Raw genomic sequence first — 21,503 nt, 5'->3', positions numbered from 1 at the left:
GCACCGGCACCATGCGGGGCGGCGGCGGCGGCTCGGTGAGTGCCCGCGGTTCTCCCGCCGGGGCCGCCGCCGGTTGCCCCGGGGAGCGCGGCCGGGCGGCGGGCAAGGGGCTGCCGCGAGGTGGGCTCCGCCGTCGGGATGGCGGGAGCGGGCCGGCGCCCCCGGGGGTCTCGCTGGGCCTGGCTCTGGAAGGAGAGCGGCCCGGCCCGGCGCGGGGAGCGGCCCCGCTCTGTTCGCGGGCGAGCGGGACCCGCTCCGGGTTGCCGGGGTGCGGCGGCAGCGGCCACTTTCCGCCCCGAGGCCAGGCCGCCCCTGACTCCGCTCGGCTCAGGCCTGGCACGGACCCGCAGCTGGGCACTGCTGACGCCTTGCGCTGGGGCCCAGAGGCCTTCGCTGCGGGACAGCGGAGCTCATGGAGCGTGCGGGTGGCAGCGGGGACGTGGCGCTGGACACTGAGCCCTCCCGCACGTCCCGGGGACGCTCGGGGCCCGCAGGACGCCCGGCGCTCCCGCTGGCACCTCAGGACCCGCAGTTCCCGTGTCAGAACCCTCCCGTCGGGCAGTTCCTGCGCTGGGCTTAAGCACCGTGTGCCTGGGCTGGGTGCTGGGGAGCGGCCCGTCTCCAGCAGCAGCCGTGTTCCAGCGCACCGGAGGGGCCTACAGCCCAGGGGCAGGCAGAGATCGCCCTTCTCCATCTTTCGGGCTCTGAGCCGCTGTTTCTCTTCCTTACCTGTGGAAGGGAGGTGGCTTTTTTGTTTTTCTTATGTCCAGCCCTTGGGTATTCCTGCATGGGTCTCCTCTTTAAGTGGGAAGTACACTGTATAAATGAAAAAGCATTCAGAACTGAACTTAAACGCCACTTTTGTAGGTGTTTCCTTCGTGGTTGCTGCTATCAACTTCTCAGAAAGGAATGTCTGACAGATTGTCTGCACTCTCCTTTTTTATTAGCTACCACCAAAGTTCTGCGTACTAATCTTCACTTTTATGCAAATTTTTTTAGTTCCAAAAACCCCATGAATCTTAAAACATGTGCAACGTTTGTCGGTCATTTTGGTTCTTCTAATGGTGGAATAGGTGAGCTAATTTCAGCAGACTCTGTCTGCCTGTTTCTTCATTTTTATTGTTGTATCTTCATAGCCTTGATTTTTTCTGGCTGCTCCTCAGTGAGGTTTCTCCACATTTCTCATTTCCTTAACATTTCCATGAGCAGTGTCTGCGGCTGGAGGCCCAAGGAGAGTCTGATGCTACACAGACACAGTTTTAAGAATTCCTCTAAATGTTTGTGTCAGTGCATGCTACTGAATTTTGTCACTCGTGGTTGGAGTGTCTCTTACAGTTGATCACATGCATCACATTTTTCTATAAAGAAGACATGTAATTTAGCAATTTTTTTTTCTTTTTTTTTTCTTCTTTTATTTTTTTCTTCCAGTTTCTTAACCAGTTCATGTACATGGCAAAATACTACCTCTGTTCACTAAATTGCAGTTTTGGTTTTCATATGCTTCCATTGGGCAATGATTTTTGTTTTTTTTAGTCTGCATAACCAAGATTTTTGTCCTGGATTTCCGAATCAAGAATGACATTGAGTCATTATTAGCATTTGGAAGAAGGTGATGATTAAATACAAAGGGTAACAGTGAATGGGGTGACATCAGACTGGCGACCTGTCACTGTTTTAAATTTAAAAATAAATTAAAACAAACAAACAAACAACCCCCCCCAAAAAAACCAACCAAACAAAAACCAAAACAAAAAAAAACTGGGAGGAGCTGTTGACTTCCTTGAAGGCAGGAAGGTCCCACAGAGAGACCTCGACAAATTAGAGGGCTGGGCAATCACCAACTATATGAAGTTCAACAAGGGGAAGTGCCGGATTGTGCCCCTGGGATGGGGCAACTCCGGATGCACAGACAGACTGGGAATGAGATGCTGGAAGGCAGTGCTGGCAAAGGGCCCTGGGGGTCCTGGTGGGTGGCCAGTTGGGCATCAGGCCCAGCATTGCCAGCAGGGTCAGGGAGGGGATTGTCCCACTCTGCTCTGACCTGGGGCGGCCTCACCTGCAACATTGGGGCAGTTTTGGGCACCATGATATAATAAAGATATTGAGCCCTTAGAGAGCATCCAAAGGAGGCAGCAAAGATGGGGAAGGGCCTGGAGGGGAAGCCGTGTGAGCAGTGGCTTCATGTGTTCAGCTGGAGAAGAGGAGACTGAGAGGAAACCTCATTGCAGTTCCAACTTCCTTGGGAGGGGCAGGCACTGAGCTCTGCTCTGTGGGGACCAGGGACAGGACTCCAGGGAACGGCTGGAGCTGTTCCAGGAAGGTTTAGGTTGGATATTAGAAAAAGGTTCTTCACCCGGGGCGTAGTTGGGCACTGGAACAGGCTCCCCAGGACAGTGGGCACAGCACCAAGGCTGTCAGAGTTCAAGAGGCATTTGGAAAATACTCTCGGGCACATGGTGTGACTCTTGGGGAATGTCCTGTGCAGGGCCAGGAGTTAGACTCGATGATCCTTGTGGGTCCCTTCCAACTCAGCATATTCTGGGATTCTGTGAAATGATTGTCCACGCACTAGAAGCAATATATAGCAAATAAGTTGTTCATACTGAATTGGGAATGTACATTTAGATAGGTCTGTTAAATTACATGTCTTAATAGGAGCGTAACAAGTGGTGAGTGACAAAAAAAATGTTTGTTAAATAAGAAGGAGTCTGTGATGTGGATAAAGTGAACATCTGGGCAGCTGATGGAGTATGGCAAAGTGGGATTAATGAAAAGAGCATGAAGGAGACTAGAGATAACGTTCTCGCCAACATCCATGGTAAATACAAGAATTAATTAAGGAAAAATAAGCACTATGTAAGAACTAACAAGTTAGGATCTAAAATGTATGTCACCGTGTGATAAAGTCTAAGCAGAAAGTATGGATGGCTGAAGGTACTGGAGACAAAGAACACTCCACCATTTCCCATTGCAAGAGGAAGAATTGCCTTTCATATCAGGAGGGTGGAGGGGCTGATCCCTCTTTTGATTCCAGTTCTAATTCAGCTGGAATTGGAAATGTTAAGCACTTCCACCGTTGTGGAAAACAGTGGTTTCCTTTTGGAAGGGTGGTGTATCCACATCTTCGATGTGCAGGTGATTGGGTTTGACTGGAAAGTGAAACGTGCTAAAAGAAGACAATGATGATGCTCATGTGAATTGTTCTGTTTTGTTAGCACACCAGGACTGGACATCACAGACAGCAGAAGGTCAAGAAGTCCTTGGAAAATAAAAAGTATGTGAATGTTTCTTGTCTAGTTTGACTGAGGATAAGAAAAAAGCTGAGAGATTCTTATTGAAAAACTGTATGTGGTCTTTATATAATATTGTGAATTTTAAGAGTTGCAGCAGTTCTAGTTTGTGTGATAAGAGTCTCAACTGACTCTGCTTATTGGTTTGTAGGAAAAGTGCTTTTCTGACACTCCAGTGTAGTTTTAATTTTTTTAAAGGATTTTAACGCTGTGAAGAGAAATATTTAAAGTCCAAGACCACATGGTCTTCCAAAATCTATGTATTTTGGGTGTGATTGTAACTGAAAGGCTTTAATTTGAGAATTCCTCTTCCCATGCTTCTGCATTATCTCCTTAAATATAGTATATATTGATCTGACCTGGTACTGTCAGTGTCCCCCACTTATTAATTCCTGAATTGATGGGTTAAAAGGTGAGCTCCATAGCTCAGGGGGTGGGAGAGTATTTATGGAATGGCTGCCACAGTCATCACTCAAGTGATCTACTGATTTCAGTTTGTGAATTGTAGTAGCAAAGTGTTTCTGTTCTCTGTTTTTTTCGTCTTTACATTAATGGTATTTGCCCAGAGAACAGATAGTCTGTGTTTCTTTGACACCTCATCAGTTTGCTGTTATGTACAGGAGTATAAATGTCCAGGATGTCAAGCCTGAGAAATATTTGAGAACAGTGAAAGAAAGTTCTGTTTGATCTCTAGGAAAAAAATTCAGTGCCACTGATTAATCTGAATTAGTCTTGATGTAGTTTGATTTGTGGGATATACTAGAAGGTTGTCTTCATTGTGGAAAGCCTTGCTAGTTAAAATTCTTACTAGCATTAAGGCTTTTAATTGTGTAGTGCCAACCTTGACTCTGGGAATAGAGACTGAAGGAGATCTTGCCCTTTGTGAGATGGAAGATGTCTCTTTTGTAATGATGGCCTGCAGAAAAATTCTTATATTCTACATTGGTTGCTTAAAGATAAATGCATATTTTTAAGTTGAGATTCACTTATGCCTGCTTCTAAAGTTGAAAGTTTGAGGTAGAAGGAATATTTTTCTGCTCCTCTTGAGAGCTTACTAATGACATTATCTAAAAGATGTACTGAAAAATAACAGTGAAGATGGTTTATCTTGATGTCATTTTCCAGTTCCCAAAACACAGGAGATTTAGTGAACTATGGGATGAATTTTTAGAATACTTGGGAAGATGAAAGGGGTGTTGTCTGTCAAGTTACTGTGATTGTGTGTATATATATCCATATACAGATGTGCGTCCATATACATAGGATTTCAACTTGATGTTTTCCAGGTCTAAGCAATTTGAGGAGGTGGAAACTACTGTTCTAGGAGTGAACAGTAACTGTGATGACACAGTGAGCAACGGTTCTTCTGCCTCAGCGAAGAGCCCAGTGAACGGGAGCACAGAGTCCAGAAGCAAGCGGACCATCCGCAGACCTGCTTACTGGCTGGAGATGAGAGGAGTGAAAAACAGTGTTAACAAATCTCCAGAAAAAAAAGGTACTTATCACTGTTGGTTCCATGCAAAATGTTCTTCTCTCTGGTTCTTTTGTGAGAGATTAGTTTGCTTCTGAAAGATATGCTGCAGTTCAACCACAAATTACAAGTTTCCTAGTGCTGCTCATGTATTAGAATAAACTTCTTCCACTGCAGAAATATGGGTACAATTCTCTGACATTACGCAGTTCCTTTTGAGTGACTTGTCTATTAAAACTGATGATTCTGTGGCTGAACTCGATTTTATCTGTAGAAGAGATAGGTGGAAGAGTTATGCCAATCATATCAGAAAAATGCTTTGAGAGCTTTGAAAATAGAACCATCAACACTGAAGATGGGCAAAGGGGACCATTCAGCAATATTTGGGATTAGACACAGCTTTTGTGTTTGGTAGGTTATTATTTTTTAAAGGTGTCTTCATTTCTTTTATTTTCTTACTTCTGTCATTTATGATTTTCTGACTGGGAGTTGGGTCTTAAGTTGTTGTAGGAACATTCAGATTTCCTGGCCTAGGAGCTGTTTTTCGAACTTACTGTGTGGCAGAGAGCAAAAACTACAATCTGCTTTATTGTTCGTTCTTCTTATCTCTAAGTCAGAATCTGTGTTCCATCCTGTTGTGGGGAGAGGCAAATCTGGTAGCTTGATAGAAACAAGATTGCTGCAGCTCCACACCCCCAGGTCCAGCTGGTGGCAAGACTGCACGTGTATTCCTGTAGGAATAAACGCAGACATAAAACACACGTACACAGCAGCCACACAGATCAGCACTCACACAAACAGCACCAACAGCCTCCATCCTGTTCCCTCTCTGGCTGATCAGGATGAAGGTGTGTAAGTGAGAGAAAAGCAGCATATAAAAAAGTATATATCAAAGCAGTACATGTATATGCATGTATGTTTGTGCGTGCACACATGTGCAATGTGGATCTCTCCTGCAGCTGCACTTAAACACTTAGTCTGCTCAGTACCTGGCCTTTGGGTCCCAGTATCCTCAGTTGCTGCTGCATGGAGGTACTAACCCCTGAAGCCTGCAGAGCCGTGCCAGGGGTGGGGGCAGACCTTACAGACAGACTCACACTCACAGAGTGCAGGTGAGGTTTTTATGACATAACCTGGCACCTTCTGGGTCTCATCCCGAGGAGGATTATTTTCCCAGACCATGCTGTGGCACTGCTTCTTCCATACCTTCTGTGTCAGAGAATTGCAGGCTGTGGAGTGCCTAAATGTTGCTGAGTTAGAAGACTAACTCACTAGTTAGAGTCTAACTCACTAGTGTCCAGATGCCTTACAAGAACTACTCTTTTTTTGATTAAGTGTTGAATCCAAGGGTAAGATGGGGCAGCGTAGACTCAAAGACTGAATACTGACACTGAAGTGTTTCTGTTCTTACTTATCAGGAGAAGTACTATTGAAAGGCAAGAGGAAATCTGAGCAAGGGGAAGGCGAAGATGTTGAAGACTCTCCCAAGAAGAAGCAAAAAGTTTGGGGTAATACAAATAACTTCTAATTCCTAACTACAAGCCTCCAGGTACTTCAGACTTCTCTGCCCAAATGTCATCTTCTACAGTCTTCAAACATTATTTTGGATTCTGGTTATTTTGTTCTAGGAGACTGTTGACTAGTATCTGCTTTATGGTGGGAGGTGATTGTTGTAATTTCAGTCTGTCTTAGAAGTCCAACAAAGGGGAAGTGTAGGCTAGTCTGCATAGTTTCAGTTTCCCAAAAGATTATAGACTAAATAATCAGACAGATTACTTGTAAACATCTGGAGATTAGTGAGTAGATGATAACAGCAGTATGGGTTTGTTAAGAAATCAAACCCAAACACTTTTCTTTTGCCACAGAGACGGAGGGGAGAAATGCTTGATATCATAGGCCTTTCATTCCTTCAAAAGGTTTGTCAATCAGTAGTTGATGCAAAAGGAGATGTACAAGTGGGGAAAGTAGGAGCAGGTGACACGGGAAAAGTGTACATTTGCTTCCCAGTCTTGCACAGATGAGGTTAGGAAAGCCAAGGCCAACCTGTATTTGAATCTTGGAAGGCATGTGAAAGGCAACAAGAAAGGATTCTACAAGAACATAAACAGCAAAGGGAAGACTGGGGGAAGCATGAGTGTGCTGCTCACCAGAGCAGGAGAGCTGGTGACAAAGGACATGGAAAAGGCTGAGGTACTCAATGCTTCCTGTGCCTCAATCTTTATCTGTTACAGGAATCCTTCAGGAATCCCAAGAGCCTGAGACCAGACAGAGGGAAAGTCTGGAAGAAGGAAGCCTTACGCTCAGTGAAGGAGGACAAGGTTAGAGCACTTAAACTGGATTTATCAAATCATTTGCCAGCAGCCCTGGTTAAAGGGGAAGGTCCCAGAGGACTGGAGGTTAGCCAGTGTGACACCTGTCTGCAGGAAGGGTCGGAAGGAGGATCCAGGGAACTACGGGCCTGTTGCTCTGAACTTAGTGTCAAGGAAGGTCATGGAGCAGATTATCATGAGTGCCATTATGTGGAGCAGATTATCATGAGTGCCATTATGTGGAGCAGATTATCATGAGTACCATTATGTGGCACATCTGGGACAACCTGGTGATCAGGCCCAGACAGCATGGGTTTAGGAAAGGCAGGTCCTGCTTGACTAACCTGATGTGACAGGTTAAATAACCTGCTTGAGTAACCTTCTGTGACAAGGTGATGCATTTCACAGGTGAGAGAAAGACTATGGAAGTTATTTACCTGGACTTTAGTAAAGCCTTTGACACCATTTCCCACATCATTCTTCTGGAGAAGCTGGCTGCTCATGGCTTGGACAGGGGTGCTCTTTGCTGGGTAGAAAGCTGGCTGGATGGCTGGGCCAGAGAGTGGTGGGGAATGGAGTGACATCCAGCTGGGGCTGGGCACCAGTGCTGTCCCCAGGGCTCAAGATTGGGCCATTGTGATTTGATATCTTTATTGATGATCTGGACAGGGGGATTGAGTGCACTTTCAGTGAGTTCACAGATAACACCAAGAGGGCTCTGTAGAGGGATCTGGACAGGCTGGGTCAATGGGCTGAGACCAACGGTGTGAGATTCAACAAGGCAAAGTGCTGGGTCCTGCCCTTGGGTCACCACAACCCCATGCAGCACTACAGGTTTGGGGCAGAGTGGCTGGAAAGCTGGAAAAGGACCTGGAGGTATTGGTCAACAGTGGCTCAACATGATCCTAGCTGTGCCTGGGTGGGCAGGAGGCCAGTGGCCCCTGGGCTGTGCCAGCACTGCTGGAGCAGCAGGGCCAGGGCAGTGCCCTCCCTGTGCTGGCACTGCTGGGGCACCTCCAGTGCTGGGGCAGCTCTGGGACCTCACACAGGAGACACAGGGAGGGGCTGGAGCGTGTGCAGGGAAGGGAAGGGAGCTGGGAAGGGGCTGGAGCAGCAGGAGGGGCTGAGGGAGCTGGGGGGGCTCAGCCTGGAGAAAAAGGAGGCTCAGGGGGGACCTTCTGGCTCTGCAACTCCCTGACAGGAGGGGGGAGCTGGGGGATCGGGCTCTGCTCCCAGGGAACAAGGGACAGGATGAGAGGGAGTGGCCTCAAGTTGCACCAGGCTTAGATGTGATATTGGGAACAGTTTTTTCCCCAAAAGGGCTGTCCAGCCCTGGCACAGCTGCCCAGGGCAGTGGAGGAGTCCTCATCCTTGGAGGGACTTAAAAGCCGTGCGGATATGGCACTTGGGGACACGGATTAGTGGTGGCCTTGGCAGTGCTGGGGAATGGTGGTCTTAAAGGGCTTTTCCAACCTAAACAATTTATGATTCTAAGTTCCGTGGGGCCTGACAGGTTGCACTGAGTGCTGAGAGCTGGCTGATGCCGTCGTGAGGCCACTCTTGGCTGTCTTTGAAAGGTCGTGGCAACTGGGAGAGGTTCCTGAAGACTGGAAGAGAGCAAATATCACTCGTGTCTTCAAGGACAGAAAGAAGGAAGATCTGGGGAACTACAGGCCAGTCAACTTCACCTCAGTCCCTGGGAAGGTGATGGAGAGATACATCCTGGAGAGCATTTCCAAACATGTGAAGGACAAGATGGGGATTTGGAGTAGTCAACATGGATTCATGCTGGGCAAATCCTGCTTAATCAACCTGATAGCCCTCTACAATGAGGTCACTAGCTTAGTGAAATAGGAGTATAGAATGATGGTTCACAGTCTGTCCCTAGATTCAGTTCTAACTACTGATTTTGTCACCAAGGACTTGGAACTATGTAGGCAGCACAAAGCTGAAAGAGGTGGTAAGTGTATCAGAGAAAAGGCTAAAAGTGAAAGTGGTCTTGAGGTTAGAGAAACAATTTAAAAATAGAACAGAGAACAGTGTGTAAAATTAAAGATTCTGTAGTTTGGGAAGAAATGCTATCACAGCTGTAAACCCAAGAACAACCTCCCAGGAGTCAGTGCTTCAGAAGAGGATTTGAGATTTATAACAGATCAAAAGCTGAATAGGGACCAGCAGTGTCATACTTGTTTTTAAAAAGGCAGATGTTAGACTGAGAACTTTGAGAGGAATGTAGGGTTCTCAGACATGTGAAGTAATTCTCTTGCTCTACTGCAGGGTCACACATGGAGTGCTGTTTCCAGCAGCAGGCACTTCAGCTCAGGAAATGTGTGGTCCAACTGAAGAGGTCAGGGAGATGAGAGCAAAAAGCATAACCCATGAGAAAATGCTGAAACAATAAAAGTCATTTAGTCTGAAGAAGATAGGAATGAGTAGAGAAATGTGACTTTCCATTTGGTTGTCATTAGATGGGCTCAGCCAAACTGTGCACAGAGGATGTTTCAGTGTGAAGAGTTCCCATCTCCTGAGCTTTGTGTATGAAAAACCATACACCTACAAATATCTGGGTGGGACTAATGCCTGCCACTGTAAATAGCCATGGATTTTGAAGGGGAGTAGGAAACATAATCTTGAAATTCCTTTAAAAAAAAATTGAACATTTCTGAATGAGTAACTTTGAGACAGCAGGCTAAATAACAGCTTTCTAGCAAAAAGATCTGTTTTTTGTAACAAAGCTAGCAGAACTAAGTCTTCTGGTCTGTCTTGTTTGTGTTATAACAGGAAAAAACCAGCAAGCTGGAACAAAACAAAACTCCAAGAGGAAAGGCCACTGTGTTCAGAAAGAGACAGAAACCTATGACACAGGTAAGAAAAAGAGGCAGTTGCTCAGAATTGTTTATAAAGCAGCTAAAAGATAAATGTGATTCTAAGATTTGTATCTGAGCAACAGCTTATGTTTCTGGTGTTTCTATTTGGTTCTTTGCTTTACTGTTGACGAGGAAGAGCTGGCTGCTGTCCTTTTGGCACTATGTCAGTACTGCAGAGCAGGACTGGAGGGACTGCACACTGCCTGAGTGTAGTTCCATGTGCTTTTGCCACTGCATAATGGAACAGTGAAGGGGGAATCACTTTTTGAACTGAAGAAAAGCCTGTTAAAATAGTTGCATTTAAAAACTCATAAAAATATTTATATTTTTTACTCAGCAGAATATGTTTGCAGGAAAAACTGTAGCTGTTGCTGTCAGCTCACCTTTTCTGGGAACCAGAGACTCAAACAGTCTGTGCTAGAAAAATAAAACTAGCCTTGACTCAGTGAGTGGAATCACTCGGTATTTGTAGTTCACAGCACTCATTAAACACTCCAGTTTTCTGCCAAGTGCTGTTTGATTCACAAACTTTTCCTCCAACCACCTGGGGAGGAACAGCCTTGGGCTATTATTACTGGGAAAAGAGGAAAGCCTTTGGATCTTGTAATGGTAAGAATTCAGGCAGATGGTGCTAAGACACTTTCTTCCCAGAACCAATTTCAGTAATTTATAATCGTTGTGGATTATATGCCAAACTTTTGCTTGGCATTTTGCAAAGAGGCCAGGAACTGGAAACCATGTCACACAGGGTGCTTTTCCGTGGCTGTTGACCTGGTGGTGCTGCTAAGCATTCATAAAGTTGGTAGAGAAAAACCATAGACTTTTCCTGAGACTGTTCAGTCACATCTGTGACTGCTTTTACTGGGAAAACCCTTTTGCCAAAAGACAAGTTTACTCAGCATGCTAAAGTAATTGTGTAACAGAAATGAACACAGGAAAAATCTCTACCAGACAAGTGGAAGAACACTCCTAACAAGGGACTGGTAGGATTAAAGAGTTTTGTAAAATGCTCTTCCAGAAGGAGTGATGTGTGCCTTGTCACATGACATACTTAAAGCTGCAGATGAGCTACACCTATTGAAGTGTAGCTGGATGTGAGTTTGGTAGCATGTGACCTGTTTCTTCCTAGAGTTCATTGTGCACATTGAAGGAAAAAAAAAGATTTAGTGTTAGCAGTTACATTGCAAAGGTTGTGTTTTGACAGGTAGTATGGAAGAGCAGTGGTCTTTGGAGATCCAGGACAAAGGCCGAGTTACCTGTCCCACCTGCCGGGCTGTGGTGAGGAAGACTGTAGAAGGACTGAAGAAACATATGGCAAACTGCAGGCAGGTAAGAACACGAGAGATGAGCAAGTGTTTCTTTACTTCTCTTTATCTTGCCAATAAAAATGCCTGCACACTGTTTTGTGTTGGATTTAAAACCAGTTTTCATCATCATCATGTCCCTAAGCAAGAGTCCTTTATACATCTGTAAGAGGCTGTGCTTGGTGCTTCTTGCCCAGCCTTTTGCTGGAGGTTTGGGGTAGTGACCAAAGGTGTAGCTGTTTCATTGTTCCACTAAATTTTAGACTCTGTAAAGTCTGTTCTTAGAGGGCAATTACCAGGTCCAAACCAAATGTTATGCTCTCCTTCTCCCTTTCCCCAAAGTTTCCCACTGCTTTGATTAATTAACACTCTGTCCTTGTTTATTTCTAGGAAATGTTCACGTGTCATCAGTGCGGGAAGCAGCTGAAGTCTTCAGCAGGGATGAAATACCATGTCATGGCAGACCATAACAATCAGGTAACACACCTGCTGTGCATCTAAAACTCCTACAGGAAGAACAGGCTTTTGTTCCTTCCCTGGCACACACAGAAACAGAACACGGGGTGGTTTTTTTCAAATGTTGTAGCTATTCAAATCTCGTCTGCCTATTATTTTTCCTGTGAGACTTGACATCTGAAAAACAGTAAAGTAGGGATGCCACATCGTAAAAAGAGGGGATGAATTTCTGTTTTGGCTGGTAATAAGTCGTGCATAAAAGGCATTCTCAGTCAGAAAGAAAAAGATTGCTCATTAGGCTGCAATTTTCAGTCCTTTGCTAGAAAGCAGGAGGTTGTTTTTTTACATCCAGAGCAGACTAGATTCGAGTTCTTTACAACTTCAAAGGTAGAAAAACAGAACCAGAAATTAATTCTTGTCTCTCTTTACTGTAAAAATACCAATGCTACAATCTGCTTTTCGTCTTCGCTGTTACTTTAAAGAAGGCAGTGTCTCCTGTTGTAGTTGTGAAGAATTAGAACTTTTGAAACAGTCGCTTGGAAGTTTGGGTAAGGTTCAGAAAATTCACAACTGTAATTTTTTACACAATTCCCAGTACTGCAGTTTCTGAACCTACAGCTGTATTAGTAAATGGTACAGACCAGGGATCATATTCAGCACCTGAGGATTAGATCTGTCGCTCAGTTCTAACTTTCTATTCAGTCTAAGTGTAATATTGGGTAGTGCAGGAAATAATGTACAATAACATCAGAGAGAGAATAAAGAGCTTGAGCTGTAGTTTAGCACAGATGAATAAGTGTTGCAAGCAGGCTTTAGTCAGGCTAAGTGGAAACACTAGGACCAGTAAATGTTAAAGATGCGTGATTTTCTGTCAGTTTACTCCTTTTAAAGATAATTCAGGTTTGGTTAAACCCCAGCCAGCAGCCAAGCCCCACGCAGCCTCGAGCTCACTCCCCCACCCACAGGATGGGGAAGGGAGTTAAAGAGTAGAAGTGACAAAACTCATGGGTTGAGATAAAGACAGTTCAATTGGTAAAGCAAAAGCCATGCACACAAGCAGAGCAAAGCAGGGAATTCATCCCCTGCTAGCCACAGGCACACAGGTGTTCAGCCACCCCCAGGACCACGGGGCTCCATCACGCATCATAATGGCTTGGGACGACCAATCGCTGAACGCTGCTCCCCTCCCTCCTCCTTCCCCCAGTTTTATATGCTGGGCATCACACCATGTGGTCTGGAACATCCCTGTGGCCAGCTGGGGTCAGCTGTCCCAGCTGTGTCCCCTCCCCTGCTCATGCACCCCCAGGCCGCTCACTGGCAGGGAGGGATGAGAAGCAGAAAAGACCTTGATGCTGTGCAAGTGCTGCTCAGCACTGACAAAACCATTTCTACACTATCAGCCCTGTTCTCAGCACAGATCTGAAACACAGCCCCATACCAGGTGCTGCAAAGAAAACTCCACCTCAGCCCAAACCAGCACAGATATGGAAAGTGATCGGTATAATAAATGCACATCCATAAAATCATAAGTTGCAGACATTTAATTATTTTAGAAGCTTTCCTTCAGTAGGGTGTTTAGTAGTGAATTCCCTATGAGAAGAACTGTAAATGCTGAGTCTCATGTGTTTTCCATCCATCTTTCTGCTGCGCTTTAGCCAGTTGTGAAGGAGGGAGAGGAAGTGGACGAGCAGCTTGAGCGAGACCGCCTCCGGAAGGTTTTGAAGTGTATGGGAAAACTGAAGTGTACAAGGGAGGTAAGCTGCATTGTGCAAACTGTGAATTAAACAGCAGTGGAGGCATGAACATAGAACAGGAGAGTGCTGTTGGGTATGATTTGGTGCTGGCCAAAGCAAGGTTTGTTTCAAGTTCGTAGCTATGCTTTTAAGACAGAGTCACATAGAATCATAGAATGGTTTGGATTAAAAGAGACCTTTAATGGTCATTTCAATGCCAATTCTTTGTTGCAGATTTTGTCTATCTGAATAGACTAACATTAAAGTTTTCTACCTGCCTGTCTCTGTTCTGTCAGGGAAAGTGGTAGTACTTTGGTCAGCAAACTGTGTATACACTGGTCTCGTGATCACTTGGAGAACGGTTTTCTTCCATGTATATTTCTTCTGTGTTGACAGGGCTGCACAGGCACCTTCACCAGCATAATGGGATACCTGTATCATGTTAAAAAATGTGGGAAGGCTGCTTCTGAGCTGGAGAAAATGGCTATGAAGTGCCATCACTGTGGAAAAGCATACAGATCAAAGGCAGGACTGGTGTACCACCTCCGCTCCAAGCACGGGCCGGTGAGTGCCCCTGCCCTGGTTAGCAGGGGGCTGGGGGAGGACCTCAGCCTCTCACACTTGGACACACGTAAGCTTTTGTCTGCTACTTTGGTGGGTAATTACAGATCACAAATCTTTGTGTTTTCCTGTCTCTCTGGAGTAGTCATTGATACTTTCCCTCTGGCAGCAGCTGTTTCTTTTCTTTGACTGGGATGAAGCTTTTAACAGTAAATTGGCGTGGCAGCAGTAAACTTTCCCCGACCTGACTTTTGCTCCATGGAAGAGTGATACTAACATAACTTGTGAGATGCTTTTCTTTGCTCTTAAAAGACCCACCATTGGAGCAGAACAGGCAGTGCTGTGGTCGTTGTCTGCAAGGGTTTTACAGTGAATGATGGGATACCTTTCAAGACCAGTGACTGCATGAAACTTTCTGCTTGAGCCTCACTGCTGTGACCCCCCTGAGCAGATCTGGGGGTCTGTCTCACTAGTGGGATGCACTTCTGTCCTGTGTCTGTGACAGTGAACTACAGTTGCTGCAGCATTTTTATGAAGAATTTGTCAGAATATTTATTCCCAGTATTTAGTGTAACTGAAATAGGAACTAGTGAAGGAGGCTCACCTTTTTTGGCCTTCATTGCAGGTCACTTTCCTCCATGAGGAGAGAAGAACAGGGGACCTGATGGAAATGAAACAGGAACAAAACAACACAGGCAGAGTTCAGAGGAGATCTGCAAAGGTGGCAATCTACTATCTCCATGAACTGGCTGGAGAAGAGCTGGCCAAAGAGTGGCCCAAAAGAAAAGTTCTGCAGGACTTGATTCCAGATGACCGGAAGGTACAAGGCCTTAAAAATGCTTTATAGATTTGAGTTTTTACCTTCATGTCAGATGAGTCTTGTACTGGCTCCTGCCCAGTGTTTAGTGGCCCATGGAAAGCAGTATATGTTGTGGGAGGGATTTGGTTTTGCTCTCTTTCATCTTAGATTACAGTACTGCTGCAGCAGCAATTGCTGTGGTGTGTTTTGTCCAGGCAGGCTGTAATGACTGTAAAGTCCTATTGCTGGAATTTTCAGTGGACACAAGGAACATGGGCAGTTATGGGCATGATGTTGTTCATAAGTCATAGGCTGCACATCACTTTGGCCATGCTGTGATATTTCCATGTTTCAGGCTTCAGAATTTCCAGGATCATCTTTTAGGCTGTAAAGGAAACCTAAGGGAAAATGATGCTTTATGATTTCGGTGGGATAAGTACATTTAGAGGAATTGTTTTAGTCAAGGCTATGGGAAGTTTCAGATTCTGGTATTGGGAGGGTTCTCCAGTTTCAGTTATGTTTCTAGGCAATCAGTGAGACAGGAAAACATTGGTTATTGTGATTTTGGCTGCTAGAGTAGAAGAAATAGCACTTGTGTCTCACAGTCTGGAAGAGGAAGAGGCATAGCTGGCAGTCTGTGTAGCCAGCATTGCTTCCAGCTCTCGATTCCATCTCTGTCTCAGCTGAAATACACTCGGCCTGGACTGCCCACGTTTAGTCAAGATGTGCTGTGCAAATGGAAAGCAGAGATAAAGATGTACCGAAGAGTCCACTGCCCAAATCAGGTAATCCTTAAATGTTTCTGAAGCCTCAAAGGGGACAGATTTCAGGTCTCTATGAGCCAAGAGGCTTTCCACAACCTTGAAACTGCAGTTTGTCTCTCTGTGGGAGGCAAATCCTACCTCGTCTCAATATGATTGTTTAGTATAATCAAGACTCTTGGGGATGTCAGGGCATGCTCCTTTTGCCCTTTCTATCCAAATGCCCCAGTAATGATCCTTTGGGAATGTGTGTGTTCACTTCAGAGCCAGTAACCTGGTGTCAGACTGGTACAGCTTTTGCATCCAGCTGGGAACTGGTCCATTTGGTGGTTTGAGCAGTGGAAAAATGAGAGGCCCCTGCCTTTCTAGCTAAATCTATTTGTAGAAGGGAGGAGTAGAGGGACTTTGGCACAACACTTAAGCTTTCTTCATTCCACTAGACCAGCTCTAAGCCCCATCCAGCCTGGCACTGGACAGTTTCAAGTGTCCACAGCTTCTCTGGCCAACCTGTGCCAGGGCCTCACCACCCTCACAGGGAAGAATTTCTTCCCAATATCCCATCTAACCTGCCCTCTGGCAGTGGGAAGCCATCCCCCGTTGTCCTGGCACTTCAGACCCTTGTCAAAAGTCCCTCTCCAGCTCTCTTGGAGCCCTCTAGGCACTGGAAGTCTTAGTTTTTTACAATACCGTGCAGTAATCACCAGTGAGATCCCATGAGAACCAATGGCCTGGTTGGTGGAGGTGATGGTGGATGTGACTGTGTGCTGCACGCTGTCCGAGAGCCGAAGGGCAGGGGCAGCTGCCCTCTGGGTTAGGTGTAGGGATGATGCCTTCCTCTTGCTCTACCCCACCCCCAGCACTCTCTTCCCAATTATCAGGCTTGCATCCTTTCCCAGTATCAGAATTGCAGGACTGTGTTGTGTATGGAGCTGTCTCCAGAGAGCAGCTGTCCTGTGTCACCAACCAGTAACCAGTAGCTTGTCTTGCTCGTGCCTCCTGTCCTGGGCTGAGGGCTGAGCACAGTCTGGTACCCTAAGACTGATGCCTGAAGCTCCCCATGGGACAGGCCTGCAAAGCTGCCCTTGAGCTGAGACCGACGATGTTGGGCACTGTGCCCCTGCCCTGTGCCACTAGAGACACGAGCAGCATGGGAGAGAGTCCCTGCCCCTGGCTTGTACCTGCCCCTCTGCTTTGTTTGAAATTAATCTCTGTTGCACTTCAGGCAAAAAGCAAACTATCATTTTAATCAGGCTTTTGATAGAGGGTGAGTGTAACTGTCACAGGAGTCTCTTTATTATGTCCAAAGGGGCTCAGAAACTGGAAAAACAAATATTAAGCTTACTGAAAGCTTAGCTCTTTCAATGGTCTTTTTACCAGAAGCTTTCTGGCTTTGTAGGACTCCATATCTCCCTTCCTCTACCTCTCTTAGCCCTTTTGGAATTATCTTCCAGACAATAAGACCTTGTGCAGGAAGAAGTGATTTCTTACTAGAATGTTACTGACATGCTTTTTTTTCTTGTTTCAGGGTTGTGAATCTGTGTACGGCAGCGTCTCAGGACTCAAATCTCACCTCGGCACATGTACCTTGGTTGGTAGCCTTCCTGTAACAGCCCTACTGTCCCTGTCCTTCTGATATCCCTTTGTTCAAGCTGTTGTCCTGCCATCTGCTAATCTGAGATCCTCACAAGTTCATAAAATCACAGAACGGTTTGGGTTGGAAGGGACCTTAAAGATCATCTCGTTCCAACCCCCAATTTGAGTGTTCCCCTATGTGCTAATGAGGCTGCCGTGGCAAACACTGCTTGAGACCAGTAGGAAGCACCTTCATGGCATCCCTGACAATGAAACAGCAGTCCTACCTGTAGATGCACAGCTACAAGAGCAGTTTTTCCAGATCCAGTGCTGGAGACCTTATGACATCTCACAGAGCAGTCCTATGCTTTGTGGGCACAGCTGGTCAGTCATGTCAGTGCTGGAGCTGAAGCTTTGTCTGACATGAATGAGAGTTTCTAGTTTTTACTGGGTTCTGTCTGAGTAAGATTAAAATACAATATAGAGATGTATCAGCCTCCTGGTCAGCAATTGTTGATGGATTTTTTTGTTTTGTTTTGATGCCAGGGAGACTTTGTGGCTGGTAAATACAAGTGTCTCCTGTGTGAGAAGGAGTTCATTTCAGAGAGTGGGGTCAAGTATCACATCAACTCTGTGCATGCTGAGGTAAGGCAGGTGGAGTGGAACTTCAAACCCCAGGCTGTTGGAGGTGGGGAGAGTGTCTTGGGAAGGAAATGCTGGGGGTGTGCTTATTTTATTTTTTCCTTACTGTTGGGAACAGGGTCCTAAACTGGAGTAGCCTTTGGTTTGCTTGAACACAGCTGGTCTTATGTTCCGGGGAGCAGCTGTCGTGTTATGTCACATGCCTTGTCCCAAGCTGCTGCTGCTCAATTCAGCTCTGCAGCATTTCCCAAACCTTTAACCAGGCAATTGCCAAATCAAATCTGCATCCTTGAGACAGAGTGACACTTGAGACACATCAAAGAACAGAGTGTTGTTAGGCAGCTGCCTTTCCAGATCTCACACTTCAGGAAAACTTGTCCCACAAGACAGCTTTATTATAACCCCTGATAGGCTTTATTTGGTATTTCCACCACCATCAGTACCAACCTGTTGCCTTCTAAACCCTGCAGGACTGGTTTGATATGAACACAATGACCACCAAAAGCTTTGAGAAGCTAATGAAAATCCGCCAAAGGGAAGAGCAGAGGAAGCAACGGAAGAAACGTCCTTTGACCAGGGGCAAAAAGAAGAAAGCTGGGACCCTGGCTGCCAAGAAACTCCCCACTGCTGGAGTTGAAAAAATGAGGAAAAAGAGGGGTCGTCCACGGCGGGTGGACAATGAGAGTGCGAGCAGTGAGGAAGGAGCACCCCAAGTTGCACAGAGAGCTGAATTTCCTAAAACCAGCCGCAAGCGAGGCCGAAGCAAATCCCTAGAGGATGAGAAGGTGTAATTCTAAAGCTTTTCAATTACAAGCCCCACTTCTGTCCAACTCATAACTCACAGCACTAATATAAGCAACTGGATGTCTTTGGGACTTGTGACTCAATTCTACTCGGTGACTTTGATATTGAAACTTTTGCCTCTGCTCGGTTGTGAGGGATTCAAACCAAAGCTGTGGTGCAGAGGCTGCCTCTTCTGGTATAGTTCCCTTGGACAGTGGCACTAGCAGTGTACCCAGTGTGATTCCTGCTCTGGTTACATCTCAGTCTCAGATTGGTCACATTAGTTGCTTGTTTAGTGGTTTCCAGTACAGCAGATGTCTGTTTTGTCATTTTCCTCAGATGGGTGAGATCAGGGTTCTTTTTTAGCAGTTCTCCCCATAAGGGACTGACTAGCACAATGTTTAGGTCTCTTCAAGGGGGAAATCCTTTCTTGCACATAATGCACACAAACTAAGCAGTGCTGTGCAGAATGCAAAGTCTTTGGCTTGCCCTATCACTGTCCTGCCTGTTGTCAGCAAGGCTGCCACAGAAGAGCAGAGACCTTCCCAGTGTTTGCTGTAGCCTGTTGCACAAGGCTCTAATTCATGCCCTGGTGTTTAGGCTCAGCAGCAGATGAGCACAGGTCTGCTTGGAAGAGATGGGACATCATCATTTACCCTTGTCAGGAGCCCACCGTTCCCCTGGCATCTGTCTCCTGTAATGCTGGGCATTAAAGATGCATAAAGAGTCTTCTAGTGCAGCGAGGAATAATTGCTCTCCAGCCCTTTAGAGACTCACTGGCCTTTCAGAGCCCCCAGTAAGTAATATACTGAGATGGCCTTTGTGTGCCCACTGAAGCCCCCTTGTTTCAGACTGACCTGGGAAACGTGCTGCAATACTGCACACCTGCATTGGCAGCCTGCTAGTGCTGGAACCAGGTTCATGGAGCTGCCTTGCCAGCATGTGGTTCTTTGTCGTGCCCGTGCTTCCACAGTGTCCTTTCTTCCTGCACTGCAGATGCCACCTCCATTGTCTTACATCACCTGTTTCTTTTCAGCACCACTTCCTCTGTGCTCATGACGTATATTAGCAGTGGCTTCCCTGGGTAGAAAAGGTTAGTAGAAGAGGGATCATCATTTTAAGTCATGTGTTGGCATTAGCTCTGTATTATGAGGAATAATATCTTCCTGTGCTCCATAAATCATAGAATCATAGAGTGTTAAGGGGTTGGAATGGACCTTAAAGATCATTTAATCTGCACTCCCCCAACATGGGCAGGGACACCTCCCACTGGACCAGGTTGCTCAAGGCCTTATCCAGCCTGGCTTTGAACACTTCCAGGGCTGGGGCATCCACAACCTCCCTGGGCAACCTGTTCCACTGTCTAAATGCAGCAGGTGTCATAGAAGCTACCAAGAAGCAGCAGCACGGGCAATCCTATTCTTTTTCAAAGAATAGATTCTCCAGAATTTCTGTTATCCGAAGACCCACTGTACCAGGAAATTGCAAAATTTGCACTGTCTGACAAAGTTGCTGCTGCTGAAATTCACAGGGAAGCAGGAAGCAGGTTTGTACATGTGTGTTATTACCAGCATGATCACATTGGCCCTGATGGGGGGGAGTGCTGTACGGCCAGGGTGGTCTCTGGAACTGCCTTTCCAACCAGATGCCACTGTGCTTGCAAGTGCTGCCCTGAAAGCAGACGTGTCTGGACTCTGCAGGATGTGTAAGGTCTGCAGTGAGATGGGCAAGATCAGAAGACAACAAAATAAAATGTCACCAGAATGTGGTTTCTTGTCTGTTTGGTGTGTGGTGGTCTTGGTACCATCCCTCCCTACACAACACACCCCCCCCTGCCCACAGGTTGTCCTTCCTGCTGTGGTGCTGTTCAGTTGTCTGCACAGTTTCTCCTCAGAACTCCACACATCCATACTTTGAGCAAACGTTCACTACTTTCCCCACCCAGTACGATAAACCCAGGAATTAAAGGAGGTTTTTCTTAGTGGATTGCACTCTGGAGTCCTATTTCCTGTCATTTAGAAGTTACTAACAAGACCTCTCTAGACATGGATAATTCATGGCCGCCTGGATTTTGTAGTTAATTCAGTAATATATTCTCCTGCATAATGTGGCATGTGGAAGAAAATCATTCTGTGACAATCCATCCCTGTCCATCAGCATTCCAGCAGATTGTTTGCTGGGTTGGCTCAGGCTGGTGCGAGGGGGGGACGTCACTGTGCAGCACTGTGCTGCTTGTGAGGAGTGAGGTCTGTCCAGGAGCACCTGTGTCCTGCCAGAGGGGGGCTAAGGCAGGGCCCCGGGGAGACTGTGGCCGTGATCCACTGCTCTGAGGGCAAGGGATGAGTTGGCAGAATCCCCTCCCTCACCTGCTGCCCCTGCTGCGGGAGATCCAGCCCAGGACACAGGGGGTTCTGGGCTGCCAGGGCACGTGGCCAGGTGGTGTCCAATTTAGTTATCCCTGGGTCCTTGTCCATCAGGCTGCTCTCTATCCATGGATTCCCCAGGTTCCTCTGGATGACATCCCTCCAGCAAATAAACTGCACCGTGCAGCTTGGATGAAGACATTACACAGCATTGGTAACACAGACCCTGGAGGAAGACTGTCCACTGACCCAGCAAACTGGGCCTTGCTCTTACCAAAGAGATCCAGCTCTGAGGGAGTCAGGAGTGATAAAAGAGACCAGCCAGTCACTCAGTACTTGTTGCAGTGATTAATTGCACTAAAAATGCTGTGTCTTCTCATTTGAACTTGTTTTAATTTCAGCCTCTGTATCTGCCTGCACTGCTCAGTCCTGGTAACTGAAATAGTTTTATGGTATCAAAAATTTCATCCTGCATATTTGTAGTCATAATTAACTCCATACATAATTTGCTGTATGAGCTAGAGAGGATTACTAGTCTCAGTCAAAGCAGGTTTTTCTCTTTTTCAATTTTTTTTTTTGGTTGTTTATTGTT

General features: G+C 46.2%; 1 protein-coding gene across 6 annotated transcripts; it reads left to right on the top strand.

Annotated features, from left to right (window-relative positions):
• Positions 1-6: 6 nt before the first annotated feature.
• Positions 7-19,826, top strand: ZNF512 (zinc finger protein 512). Of its 6 annotated transcripts, none has more exons than XM_027703621.1 (15): positions 7-35; positions 3,216-3,274; positions 4,577-4,785; positions 6,180-6,269; positions 6,993-7,079; positions 9,852-9,935; positions 11,142-11,266; positions 11,632-11,718; positions 13,353-13,451; positions 13,827-13,994; positions 14,617-14,811; positions 15,474-15,575; positions 17,077-17,139; positions 17,670-17,768; positions 18,236-19,826. In XM_027703621.1, the coding sequence occupies exons 1-15, from the start codon at positions 12-14 to the stop codon at positions 18,554-18,556; spliced, it is 1,812 nt and encodes a 603-aa protein (XP_027559422.1). In that variant the 5' UTR covers positions 7-11; the 3' UTR covers positions 18,557-19,826. The 6 variants fall into 6 exon arrangements, with proteins under 6 accessions (XP_027559422.1, XP_027559421.1, XP_027559425.1 ...); XM_027703620.1 differs by having other exon boundaries at positions 9,849-9,935; XM_027703622.1 differs by lacking the exon at positions 7-35 and adding an exon at positions 2,529-2,818 and having other exon boundaries at positions 9,849-9,935.
• Positions 19,827-21,503: the final 1,677 nt, after the last annotated feature.

This window comes from Neopelma chrysocephalum, unplaced genomic scaffold, assembly GCF_003984885.1.
Source record: "Neopelma chrysocephalum unplaced genomic scaffold, ASM398488v2 Primary Assembly neopelma1_245, whole genome shotgun sequence".
Lineage (NCBI taxonomy): Eukaryota > Metazoa > Chordata > Aves > Passeriformes > Pipridae > Neopelma > Neopelma chrysocephalum.
Note: the sequence above shows the minus strand (reverse complement) of the source record. Positions and strands in the feature narration are given on the sequence as shown.

What these genes read in the sequence shown, in the direction of transcription:
- ZNF512 (XM_027703620.1), top strand. Translation starts at nt 12, where the DNA reads ATGCGGGGCGGCGGCGGCGGCTCG. An exon ending in GAAGAAGCAAAAAGTTTGGG is followed by an intron (nt 6,270 to 6,992) that starts GTAATACAAATA and finishes TATCTGTTACAG; the next exon opens with GAATCCTTCAGGAATCCCAA. An exon ending in TGGCAGACCATAACAATCAG is followed by an intron (nt 11,719 to 13,352) that starts GTAACACACCTG and finishes GCTGCGCTTTAG; the next exon opens with CCAGTTGTGAAGGAGGGAGA.